Below are 13481 nucleotides of genomic sequence, written 5' to 3'. Positions count from 1 at the left end.
TCTCTGTTTGACTTTTTTCACTTAGCATGATACTCTCTAGGTCCATCCATGTTGTTACAAATGGCAAATGGCAAGATTTCATTCTTTTTTATAGCCAAGCAATATTCCATTGTGTGTATGTGTATATGTATAAATGTGTGTGTGTGTGTGTGTGTGTGTGTGTAGAGAGAGAGGGGGGGAGAGAGAGGGAGAGCACTCACATCTTCTTTATCCCTTCATCTATTGCTGGGCACTTAGGTTGCTTCCATTACCTTGACTGTTGTAAATAATGGCACAGTGAACATAGGGGTGCGTGTATCTTTTCTAATTGATGTTTTCATTTTCTCTGGGCAAATACTCAGAAGTAGAATTGCTGGATCATATGGTAGTTCTATTTTTAATTTTCTGAGGAATCCCCATACTGTATCTATTAAAAAATGGGCAGAGGATCTGAATAGACATTTTTTCCAAAGAAGACATACAGGTAGCCAAAAGGCACATGAAAAGATGCTCAGCATCACTAATCATCAGGGAAATGCAAATCGAAACCACAATGAGATATCACCTCACACCTGTCAGAATGGCCATCATCAAAAAGACAACAAATAACAAGTGCAGGTTGTATTGTCCTTTATTAAATTTTTAGATGGTTTGCTAGAACCAGCTCATGCCACCTCATGAGCTGATTGTGTGCATCTCTTTCCACTTCTGTTCAGGGAGATCACGTTAAAATCAGCTATGATGGGACTGTTTACACCATGAAAATTGGCAAGTGCCACTCAGGGGTTTTTTCCCCCCCCGAGAGCCAGTTTACCAGCACACCCCTGGAGGTATTTTATGGTGGATTTATGGGCTTTAGAACCAAACTACTTAAGAAAACAACTTTATTACAGCATTATGCTTGAAATAAGATATCAATAAAAACAGTTATAGGCTTCCCTGGTGGCGCAGTGGTTGAGAGTCCGCCTGCTGATGCAGGGGACACGGGCTCGTGCCCTGGTCCGGGAGGATCCCACATGCCGCGGAGCGGCTGGGCCCGTGAGCCATGGCCGCTGAGCCTGCGTGTCCGGAGCCTGTGCTCCGCAACAGGAGAGGCCACAGCAGTGAGAGGCCCGCGTACCGCAAAGAAAAAAAAAAAACAGTTATGGTCTGAATTTAGACTTTTTTAATGAGTCTATTAAAATTTTGAAATTTATAACAAAATGAATCTGCACAAGAAACTATATGAATTATAGTACTTCTATATCATGCAATATCATGATAATCTTTTAAAATAGAGTGGTAAAGCAAAAGATAAAAGGAAAATGCACTTATGAATAATAAGCAATGATTTGTGATTTATAAAGAAGATATCTATGCGTATATGTTTATGTATGTATAGAATACCTCTGGAAGGATATGTAAGAAACTGAGAAGAATGACTGCTTCTGAGTAAGAAACTCAGTATTGGCCTTTTGTTCATTGTTTTTCTTACCGAAATTCCTTTATTCATGGGTTTTTTAAATCTATTTTTAAATTAGAACTACCGGGACTTCCCTGGCGGCCCAGTGGTTAAGACTTCACCTTCCAATGCAGGGGGTGCGGGTTTGATCTCTGGTTGGGGAGCTAAGATCCCACATGCCTTGGGGCCAAAAAACCAAAACATAAAACAGAAGCAATATTGTAACAAATTCAATAAAGACTTATAGATAGATAGATAGATAAATTGGAACTACCAAAAAAATCTCATGAAAGGACCTCTTCTTATGTATGAGGTAAGGTGCTGAGAATAGCTAACCTCAACTAATTAACAGTATTTGTTTCTTAAGGTTTTCTTACTCTTGAATTTCTGGGAAATTTTGTTATAGCCTTTCTTCCTTAATAAGCTCAACATTTTTCACGTTTCTCTTGCTCTTTCTGAAAAAAATGTTCTTTTCAAATTTATGTACATAATAAAAACCAAATTGATTTTAGTTTGAGGTGTATTTTGAGATTTATTGACTAGAGGCTAACTTATGGATCAGTAAATTTTAATTATCCCAAAATAAGTCAGTTGGTGCTTGCCATTTATCAGAATAATCTTACCTTTATTAAACTTTTAAGATGAAAATATATCCATTATCTATTTTCAGAGAGAACAAAAAGTTCTTTATATATAACCACCTACATTGTTGGTAATATAGACCTCAGTTTTAGGCTTTTCAGTGTTTGCAAGTGCTGTATTATGTGGACTGTTTTAGAGGAAAGAGCTAGTTCTATTTATGCTAAAGTTTGTATATTGCCATTAACACTGAGAAACTAAAAGTGATTTTGTAAGAAGTCTCAGTATCATTGTAATAATGTAAACCCTCCAACATGACATTTTGTACAAGCATCTATCTACACCTACTTGGACATATGGTTCTTTTACTTAGTCATAGTACATATGTGAACAGGGGTCAAAAAATAAGATATAGAAATCTTATCAAAAATCATGTGACTATGTAGCCTTAAAGTTCAAGGTTTCTAATTCAGTAAGTCAAACAAGACATAAAAACAATGTCTAAGATTGCCCAAAGTACCCTTGATAAGTTTACCTAAGAATAATTCTCACAGGAGCAAAGAAAAATAGCAAAGCATCTCATCAAAAATTCTATTCTATTTCAGTTCTTGGAGTAAAAATCTGAACTCTGCTGGATCGTCAATATTCTTAACCCTATCTTAATTTTAATTGCTTTTGTTTTATTTATAATGAATGGATAGATAGGTGAATGAATTAATGAATGAATGGACTGATTCATTAATTAATAAGCTCTTTTGCTTTTTGGTCTCAATAGTATTTTGTTATTTTTAAATTAAAATGTGTAATTTTAATTCTTCTCTTTTCATCTACAGCTGGAGTGCCAAACTGTATCTTACACCAAGTAACATTGTTCTGCTTACTGCTATAGCGCTCATCGGAGTCTGTGTTTTCATCTTGGCAATAATTGGCATTTTACATTGGCAGGAAAAGGTTTGTTCATTTAAATGGAACATTAACTTTATAATAGTAATATGTTACTCTTTAAAAACACTATATTTCAAACTTTTTCACATGACTAAGATTTTCTGATTTTTCAAGTTCTGTCCGTAATGTCATCTTACTAATGATAATTTTTTTCATCCCCCTGAGTTACTAATGTCTCTTAGCAATTCCTGCAAATCAGACTATGTATTTTAAAACTTTGATACTGTACAAAAGTAATAAAGTGAACACCCCCAAATCAACAGGCATATCAAAAAGCTTAATTAGAAGTAATTTCATAATGGCCTGGAAAATAATAATCATTTCTTAAATGAGCCTGTGTCCATTATTTACTGATAGGGCCATGGACATTTTTTTCTGGGAATAACAGCTATCTCTTTATAAAAAATTAGAGCAGAGAGAGTTTAGGTGGGAAGTAGCAAAGTGATAAACATCTTTTCCATCTATCAAGTATTCTTTGTACTAAACTAAACTGATTTCTGTTCTTTAGTATAACACCCTAAATAATAATTAAAAACAAAACTCCAAAAATGTAGTTTTTATATAATGTTTATGAGTAGAGAAAAAGGCTATCACATAAATTTATTCATAGTTTAGATATAAATTTAAAAAGCTAATTTCTACTTGTGTATGAATATATATTTATTACATAACTAGTGGGTTCCAATAATGTTCTCCAAAATGGGCTCTATGTGTCACAAGTGTTTTCATTTTTGCACCTATTATTTTTAGATTGTGATGCTCATGATAATCATTTTTGTTAACTAAAATTACCATCTGCTTTATGTTACCTGTTTTAACTTATGAAAAAGAGAACATGTTAATTGTTCTAATAAATGTTCATAGGTTTGTCTCTCAAAAAACACTCCGTTCATACAAAAAATGATAACATAAAGTTACATATTCAGTTGATTTTAAAATTGCAACTTAAGAGGTAAGATCAAAGATGACTCTATTTACTTTTGTCTAGAAATGTCAGAACATAGTATGACATATTACACAGCTCTAGACCTATGAAGGAAAGGAAATTAATTTTATTGATTTCACAGGAGATCTAATTACCGTGTAAACATTGTAGACTTACAATAATAATGATGCAGTGGCTAAAAACTGAAGTTTTAAATACAAATACGGATTGAAATACATATCTGTATACCGCCTCTGTCTGTGATACTGTGGTTTGTCACCTACCTCTTGGACCACTTCTCTTTTCATCTACGCTGGCTGTTCTTTCTGCCACGGTGTCTGCCCTAGGCCCTCTTTATATACTTTCCCTGCCAGTTTTATCTAAAATCATGGCTTGAGCTATTACCTCAGAGATGCCCAGCCCTCATCTCTCTCTAAAGGTCTCTCCCCCACTTCCAACTGTCACCGTGAAACCTCTACCTAGATCACTTGCAAGCAACTTAAAACCAGTTTCCTAAAGCTGTCTCTCTTCTTTCTTACTCCCTGCAAGATTTAATCAGTTGCCCTCCTCATTGTGCCTCCCTACAATCTCTGCAGCTGACTCCACTTCTGAATTCCTTACACCAGTGCTTTTAGTTTAGTTCAGCTCCTTGTTAAATACTCCCTGTCCTCCCAAATTCCATTCTCTCCCCTTCGCTCCATTTAGCACTTTTGCTGCCGGATTACTCATCATTAAGTTTAGTCTTAATCATGTCACTCCTCTGCTCAAAAACCTCTGGTGACCACCCCCTGCCTAAAATGTGTAACTCCCTCAGCCTGTAGCCTACATAGTACTTCCATGTGACTCTACCATACACCTTTCCAGTCTTTATCTTATCAGTTACTTTCACATATCCCGTGCTCCTGCCAGACTTCTCAGGATTGTTCCTGTTCTTCCCGCATCTTGTAGTGAATGTCCCTCCTCTTCATTTCCATAAACACTATCTTTTCAAAGCTTTGCCTTTCATCATGCCAACCCAGAAGTAATCTCAGAATATTGGTAACATTTTTCACATTTTATGCTGAAATAGTTATTTAGTATGTTTTGCTATTTTCTTTTTAGGCTTTAATAAGTTCCTTGAGAACAAGACACAGAACTGTGTCTTTTCTAATCCCTCAAAATTTCAAGCACATAGGACTTCCCTGGTGGTCCAGTGGTTAAGAGTCCACGCTTCCACTGCAGGGGGCACAGGTTCGATCCCTGGTTGGGGAACTAAGGTCCCACATGCCACACAGCACAGCCAAAAAAAAAAATTCCAAGCACAATACTTTGCTGGGAACAGAGGATCGATAAATATATGCAAAATCAATAGGTTAACCCCAAAATAATTAATGTACTTTAATATAATTAGATTCAGCAGTGTTAAGAATGGGAAAAATGTAACAGTTGATTCCATTCTTACAAAATCTAATGTTTACTCCTACTTTCAAATAAATAATAAATAACAAACTAAGCTTTTAAGGAACATTTCTTGTTGGTTTTTTAAATTCAATTTAGAGGATTGTTCATTATAAGATAGCTACTGTAAACTATAAAAATATTTCATAAGATTATTACATAATAAAATCACACCTTTTACCTACTAATTGCTCAGGGCTTTTATTTTTTTAATTAACCACTTTTTAAATTAATCTTTTCTTGACATTTTCCTATCATTTATAAACTAGTCTAAAATTCTTTTTCAGAAAGCAGATGATAGAGAAAAACGACAAGAAGCCCATCGGTTTCATTTTGATGCTATGTGACTTGCCTTTAGCAGTGCATAATGGAACGGCTATTCACTTGATTAACTGAAATATTAAACTTGGCTTATAGAAGAAAACAGGCGATTTTATTATTTATAAATGATACATCCCTTGGTAATTATTGGAAAGTATTCAAATAAATATGGTCTGAATGTGTTACAAGGTCTTTTTTTAAAGCATTTTGTATACAATAATTTGGGTTCTTTTTTCAATTGTGCTCTACATATTTGTTCCTTCGCGGAATGTGTTGCATGTACTAAGGTGTTTACGTATTTATAATCTTATTAGAATAATGATGATGGAAAAAGACACGTGTAAATAAAAATATTTAAATGAGCAGGGTTTTTTGTTTTCCACTTGAATCCATCTTGTTTCTTATTCTAACGATGCAAATTATACTTCTGTGAATGTATCAAAGATAAAATTATTAACCATTCACCCTCATTATAGCATGTCAGGGGGTCTTTCACTGATGGTATACAATATAGTGATTGGGTACGCTGGCTTTGGAATCGCAGTCAGACTTGCCTTAAACTCCTGGTTACACGACTTACAAGCTGTTTGAACTTAGCTAATTGCTTAAGCCTTAGTTTTCTTGTTTATAAACAGAGCTAATACACTATTCACTTGAGGTGTTGTATACATTAAATGGGATGATGTACACAAAGTACCCAGCTTGGTGCCTAGCATAGAGTAAATTTTCAATAAGTGGTAGTTGTCATTATTTATTATTATTAAATAATTTTTTTACAGACTTCTACAACTAATTATCAAAATATATTTAGACTTGATAGGATTTTATTTTCAAGCATGTAGAAAGCATAGTCTTTGGAAAACTTAAATTCCTGGTGTTGACACCCTCTATTAAGATTTATTACTTGTTTATATTAACTGAAAATTATATCATAATACCCTCCAAGAATTAATGTGCCCTAATAATTTTCATTTGAACACTGATTTTTATCATGTGGTAATGAAAAGCATTTGATTTCTTGAAAGGAAACTGCTGTAGATAGCATCTGGGAATGCAAATCTTCAATCACATTTCTATTCTCAAAAGCTTGTAAGAGTCTATAATTTACATTCAGACTTCAATGCAAATTTTTATGAACTTCCCCTTGCCAAAAAGTTACATGTAAGATTGGGAAAAAGTTTATGTATCAATGCTAATAACTTCCTAATATGCAAATGGACGTATGATAGCTATAAAACACAAAAACTTACCTGAAAGCAACTAATTTTGTTCTTCATGGTTTTTTTCCTTACAGTTCACTGAGAATGGCATGTGTATAAGTGGTTTACTTTGTGTATCTAAGCATGTTAATATGTATTCTTAATAAATATTCTGTATTGAAACAAAGAATTTTGGTGAGTGTGTAAATAATTACTTTGGACCATGATAAGCCCTAGAGGTTATGAAGTCTAAATCACAGATTTGGACAGAAGTGGCTTGCTTGTCAGGGCAAGACAGGCATCTCTGACTATGGTATCCAATTAAATTCATTTATCAACCTACAACACTGTGCCAGGCACTTTTCTACACTGTCCCTAAAGACAGGTAGGTTTAGTATCAATCAACTGATATAGCATGAGTTGTAAAACTCGCTTGTAGTCAGAGTCTACGAGGAATACTGTTATAGTCATATAAAATGTAATGAGAACAAAAAATATTGGGTTAGCCAAAAAGTTCGTTCCGGTTTTCCCTTAAGATGTTACAGAAAAATCTGAACGAAGTTTTTGGCTAACCCAATACCATCAGTGACTTTATACTGTGTTTCTGTATCGTGATACTAACCTTCAATGAAACATCAATGTCATTCATTAAGGGGCAGCAGGTGAAAAATGTGTCACAACATTGAGAATCAAATACAGTTGACCCTTGAACAAAATGGGTTTGAACTGCACAAGTCCACTTATAAATGGTTTTTTTCAATAAATATGTACTATGGTAGTACACAGTTGGTTGAATCCACAGATGCGGAATCTCGGATACAGAGGTCTAACAGGAAAATTATACTCAGATTTTCGACTGCGCAGAAGGTCAGCACCTGCGTTGTTCAAGGGCCAGCTGTACAAAGATCCTTATATTAATTTTGAATACTGTAGTGGAAACAGCACAAGACTTCGAGGTCAAACTAATCAGGATACAGGGCCTAACTCTCCCATCTTGTGACTTTTTAGTCTGTCACTTTGCCTCTTTGAGCTCTGGTTTCTTCATCTGTAAAACAAGGATACCGAGTGATACCCTAAAAAGCTATTTTGAGTCTTAAGTAGCAATATGTACGTAGAAAGTACTTGATAAATGCTGGTTCTTTTCTTCCCTCCTGTTTCCCATTGCAGTGACAAACAACATTTTGACTGTCTTCCACTGATCTTTACTTCTATAATCCTCCTCCTTTTGGTAACAAGGAGGAGTAATTAAGACTTAGTAACCATTTTGAAGATAACAATCACATACAGGCAAACCTCACTTTATTGTGCTTCGCTTTACTGCATTTCACAAATATTGCATTTTTTACAAATTGAATGTTTGTGGCAACCCTGCATCTAGTAAGTCTATTGGTGCCATTTTTCCAACAGCATTTGCTCACTTCATGTCTCTGTGTCACATTTTGGTAATTCTTGTAATATTTCAAATTTTTAAATTATTATTATATTTGTTATAGTGACCTGTGATCAGTGATTTTTGATGTTACTGTTGTAATTGGTTTTTTGTTTTGTGTTTTTTAATGTATGTACATTGTCTTTAAAAAGACATAATGCTATTGCATAATGCTGTATTGTATAGACTACAATATAGTGTAAACATAACTTTTATATACAGTGGGAAACCAAAACAGTTTGTGAGACTCACTTTTTACCATGATATTTGCTTTACTGTGGTGGTCTGGAACCAAACCCACAACATCTCCGAGATATACCTATACTTGTAAACACAATAAATACATTGTTGTTAACACACCATTTACCTAGACTAGCGCTTTATATTTCTGCATCTACCAGCCAAAAAACTATATATTTTCAGAAACTTAATTCTCAAAATAGTTTCTCCTAGAAGGCCTCAGATTCAAAGGTAACGACTTATAAACATACTTTTTATACCCTTCCCACTCTTGATAAGGAAAGGTAGGGACCTATTACAAGTAGCTATACCTAGAGATTCACCCTCAGATTAAGTATCACTATAAAGTTGTGAAGTGCTTCTCTACTAAAGGTGGTGGTTACTAAACCATCAAAGGTAAAAACAATCTTGGCATCATAGATACAGCCTTTTCAAGCAGAGAAATCCTATAGCAAAATGTTTTGAGATATAGGAAAAATAAGATCACCGAGATTACTAAGATTAAGTAATCTTATAAAAACTAAAATAAATTTTAGTTATTACTAAAAATAAGATCACCAGGGTAAATTAAGATATCTTAGATTTATACAAGGGTCCAGTGAGTTCATATGGTAATTGCAAAAAAATGAGCTTTATTCCATGTTTTAAAAAATAATTTTCCTCGACTTCCTTGGTGGTGCAGTGGTTAAGAATCCACCTGCCAATGCAGGGAACACTGGTTCAAGCCCTGGTCCGGGAATATCACACATGCCATGGAGCAACTAAACCCGTGCGCCACAACTACTGAGCCTGCGTTCTAGAGCCCATGAGCCACAACTACTGAGCCTGCGTGCCACAACTACTGAAGCCCACGCACCTAGAGCCCATGCTCTGCAGCGAGAAGCCACCACAATGAGAAGCCCACACACCACGACAAAGAGCAGCCCCCACTTGCTGAAACTAGAGAAAGCCTGCGCATAGCAACAAAGACCCAACACAGCCATCAATAAATAAATACTTTTTTTTAATTTTAAAAAATAATTTTCCTTTTGTTCTTTAGAAAATCTCTAAGAAAGGATAAAAGTCAGGAAATATTAATCTTTACAGATAGCTAGAATTAACTACTTAAGAAACTCAAAAATTTGAACTGTGTCCAAGAGACCTTACTGAGGATTAAGCTAGGATACTTAAGGGCAACTCCTCAGTATAAAAGTGAACTAAAGTTGACCAGCCCTTGTGATGACTTGCAGCCTAGCTTTACATCACCTAGCCAGTTATTTTAAAAGACTAATAAAATAGATAATAGATTAGGGGGTGCTCTTGATCAACACCTATACAGAAGAAAGGAAGGAAGCAAGACTGGGCAGAGGCAGAAATCAAGTTGTGGTTCATTCTTAATAGAATGCCTCTTACAACCCTACAGTGAGTTTTGAGATAGGATGACCTCTTCTATCTCCTAACCTGTCCTAAGTTAGGGTAAGAAGGCTGGGCCTTTACACCCCCACTTCATCAGTTATTGGCTATAGGCTGCCCCAGAGCCTCTATCAAGAAAAACAAAACAGGCACAAATAACCAGTATCAGAAGTGAAAAAGGAGATATAACTACAGATAAAGTATATATTAAAACAAAAATAGGAAGATGTTAAGAACAATTTTATACCAAGGAATTTGAAAGTTTAACAAAATAGACCAATTCCTATGAAGACATAACTAAAACGGATTCAAACAGAAAACCTGATTACTTCTCTGGTAGATGCTATAATGTCCAGATCCTCACTCAAAAATAAAGGATTTATTATCCTAATTTCTGGGAATGCCTTCAATAGTTTGCTGTCAGCCCCCTTTGTGGACTGCCTCAGCTAAAGAGAGCAGACTCAACAAAGTTCATTCCACTCCTCTTGACATAAAAATCCTAAATGTGTATAAACTAAATACATAAAGCAAAACAGACCTGTAAGGAGAAAGAGACACACCATGATTTAGGTTGGAAATGTCAACACTCTTCTACAGTGATTGATAGAAAAAGTAGAAAATCAGAAAACTTAGAGGTGACCTGAAAAGCACTACCAATCAACTTAACCTAATGGAGACTTATAAAACACTTCAACCAACAATAGCAAAACACAGAGTTGTCTTAAGTGCACATGGAACATTCACTAAAAGAGACATTTATCTGGGCTATAAAACAAACCTCACCAAATTTAAAAGAATAGAAATTATACAAAGATCCTCAGACTAAATCTGAACTAAACTAGAGAAAATACCCAAATATCTAGAAATTAATGCACTTTAAAATAACCATGGGACTAATGAGGAAGTCTCAAAGGAAATTTTAAAATACTTTTAACCAAATAAAAATACAACGTAAGTCTTCAGACTAAGATTGAACTAAACTAGAAACATACCTGGAAAATACCAAAATACTTGGAAATTAATTCACTTTAAAATAACCATGGGGCTTCCCTGGTGGCGCAGTGGTTGAGAGTCCACCTGCCAGTACAGGGGACACAGGTTCATGCCCCAGTCCGGGAAGATCCCACACGCCGCGGAGCGGCTGGGCCCGTGAGACATGGCCGCTGAGCCTGCGCGTCCGGAGCCTGTGCTCCGCAACGGGAGAGGCCACAACAGTGAGAGGCCCACATACCGCAAAAAAAAATAAAAATAAAAATAAAAATAACCATGGAGTCAATGAGGAAGTCTCAGAGGAAACTTAAAAATTTTTTAACCAAATAAAATAAAACATAAAATTTGTACGAGACAGAGAAATCAGTGCTTAAAGGGAAATGTATAGCATTAAATGCATATATTAACAAAGAAAAAAGATCTAAAATCAGTAACCTAAGTTTCTACCTTAACTAGAAAAACAAAGATTAAATTAAATCTAAAGCAAACAGAAGATAGAAGGAAATGATTAGACCAGAAATCAATGAAATAAAAAGGTGGTTGTTTGAAAAGATCAATAATATTGCTACACCTCTGACCAGGAGAGAAAAGAAATAGACATAAATAACCAATATAATGAACGAAAGAGAAGACATCACTACTGATCCCACAGACATTAAAGGCGTAATAATAAAAAATACTAGGAACTAGCTATGCCCATGAATTCAATAAAGTAGATTAAATGGATCAATTCCTTAAAAGATATAAACTACCAAAACACACCCAAGCAGAAATCAATAAGCACCATATCTATTTTTAAAAGTTAAATTTTTATATTAAAAAACAAACCTTCCACAAAAGAAAACTCAGTGGAACACATGGTTTCACTGGCAAATTTTACAAATATCTAAGAAATAATACCTATTCTACACAGTATCTTGAAGAAAAGGAAGAGGAAGGAATATCTCACAACTCCTTTTATAAGGTCAATATTTCCCTAATGCCCAAAACAAAGACATTGCAAGAAAATAAAACTACAGGCCAATATCCCTCATAACACAGATACAAAAATTCTCAACAAAACATTAGCAAATTATATGCAGAAATATGTAAAAAGATAATATACCATTACCAAGTGTGTTTCATCCCAGAATGCAAAACTAGTTCACTGTTTGAGGGGGGAAAAAAGCAATATAATTTATCATACTATTAAGTCAGAAAAACCATCTTATCTTTTCAATAGACACAGAAAGATAATTTGACGAAATCTAACATCCGCTCCTAATTTTAAAAACAACAACAAAAAAAAACTAAGCAAACTATGAATAGAACTTCCTTAACCTAATAAAGGGCATTAATAAAAATAAAAAACTACAGCTAATATTGATACATACTTAATGATGAGAAACTGAATGCTTTCCCCCACCGATAATTTTCAACATAGTACTGGAAAATATTTTGTAGATCTGGTTTTTTTTTAATTAATTAATTAGTTAATTAATTTTGGCTGCATTGGGTCTTTGTTGCTGCACGCGGGCTTTCTCTATAGTTGCGGCGAGCAGGAGCTATACTCTTCATTGTGGTGCATGGGCTTCTCATTGCGGTGGCTTCTCTTCTTGCGGAGCATGGGCTGTAGGCACAGGGGCTTCAGTAGTTGTGGCTCGCGGGCTCTGGAGTGCAGGCTCAGTAGTTGTGGCACATGGGCTTCGTTGCTCTGTGGCATGTAGGATCTTCCTGGCCCAGGGCTCAAACCCGTGTCCCTTGCATTCAGGACAGGCTGATTCTTAACCACTGCACCACCAGGGAAACCCCTAGATCTGTTTTAATATAGGATCTTTTTCTAATTTTTAAAAATTTTTTAACTTTATTTTGGCTGCGTTGGTCTTCGTTGCTGCACGCAGGCTTTCTCTAGTTGCTGCGAGCAGGGGCTACTGTTCATTGCGGTGTGCGGGCTTCTCACTGTGGTGGTTTCTCTTGTGGCAGAGCACAGGCTCTAGGCACATGAGTTTCAGTAGTTGCAGCATGTGGGCTCAGTAGTTGTGGCACACGGGCCCTAGAGCACATGGGCTTCAGTAGTTGTGGTGCGTGGGCTCAGTAGTTGTGGTTCATGGGCTCTAGAGCGCAGGTTCAGTAGCTGTGGTGCACGGGCTTAGTTGCTCTGCAGCATGTGGGATCTTCCTGGACCAGGGATCAAACCCATGTCCCCTGCATTGGCAGGCAGATTCTTAACCACTGCGCCACCAGGGAAATCCCTTTTTAAAATTTTTTTATTGAAATATAGTTGATTTACAATGTTGTGCTGGAAATCTTAAAGTAATAAGCCAAGAAAAGGAAATAAAAGGCATACAGATTGGAAAGGAAGAAATAAAACTGTCCCTATTAGTACATGACATAATAGTCTAGAAAATCTGTACACACACACAAAACTTCCTAGAACTAAGTGAATTCAGCAAGTTCAGCAGGATAAAAGGTGAACACAAAAAAATCAATCATATTCCTATATAAATGCAATGAGCAATTGGAAATTGAAATTGTTTTAAATACCACTTAAAATACACCCCAAAAATGAAATTCTTACGTATAAATACAACAAAGCATGCATAGGATCTGTATGCCAAAAACTAT

At 35.5% G+C, this 13481-nt stretch overlaps 1 protein-coding gene across 1 annotated transcript in view; it reads left to right on the top strand.

Annotated features, from left to right (window-relative positions):
• Positions 1-7009, top strand: part of ITFG1 (integrin alpha FG-GAP repeat containing 1) — a 232780-nt gene extending 225771 nt beyond the window's left edge. The window contains exons 17-18 of the mRNA XM_027092142.1: positions 2833-2950; positions 5594-7009. Of these exons, the coding sequence (XP_026947943.1) occupies positions 2833-2950; positions 5594-5653 (178 nt within the window). The 3' untranslated portion in view covers positions 5654-7009. The remainder of the gene's footprint in view (positions 1-2832; positions 2951-5593) is intronic.
• Positions 7010-13481: the final 6472 nt, after the last annotated feature.

Source organism: Aethalodelphis obliquidens, unplaced genomic scaffold (genome assembly GCF_003676395.1).
Source record: "Aethalodelphis obliquidens isolate GAN/ISIS:26980383/991018 unplaced genomic scaffold, ASM367639v1 scaffold75, whole genome shotgun sequence".
NCBI lineage: Eukaryota > Metazoa > Chordata > Mammalia > Artiodactyla > Delphinidae > Aethalodelphis > Aethalodelphis obliquidens.
This window is presented reverse-complemented; position numbering and strand designations above follow the sequence as displayed.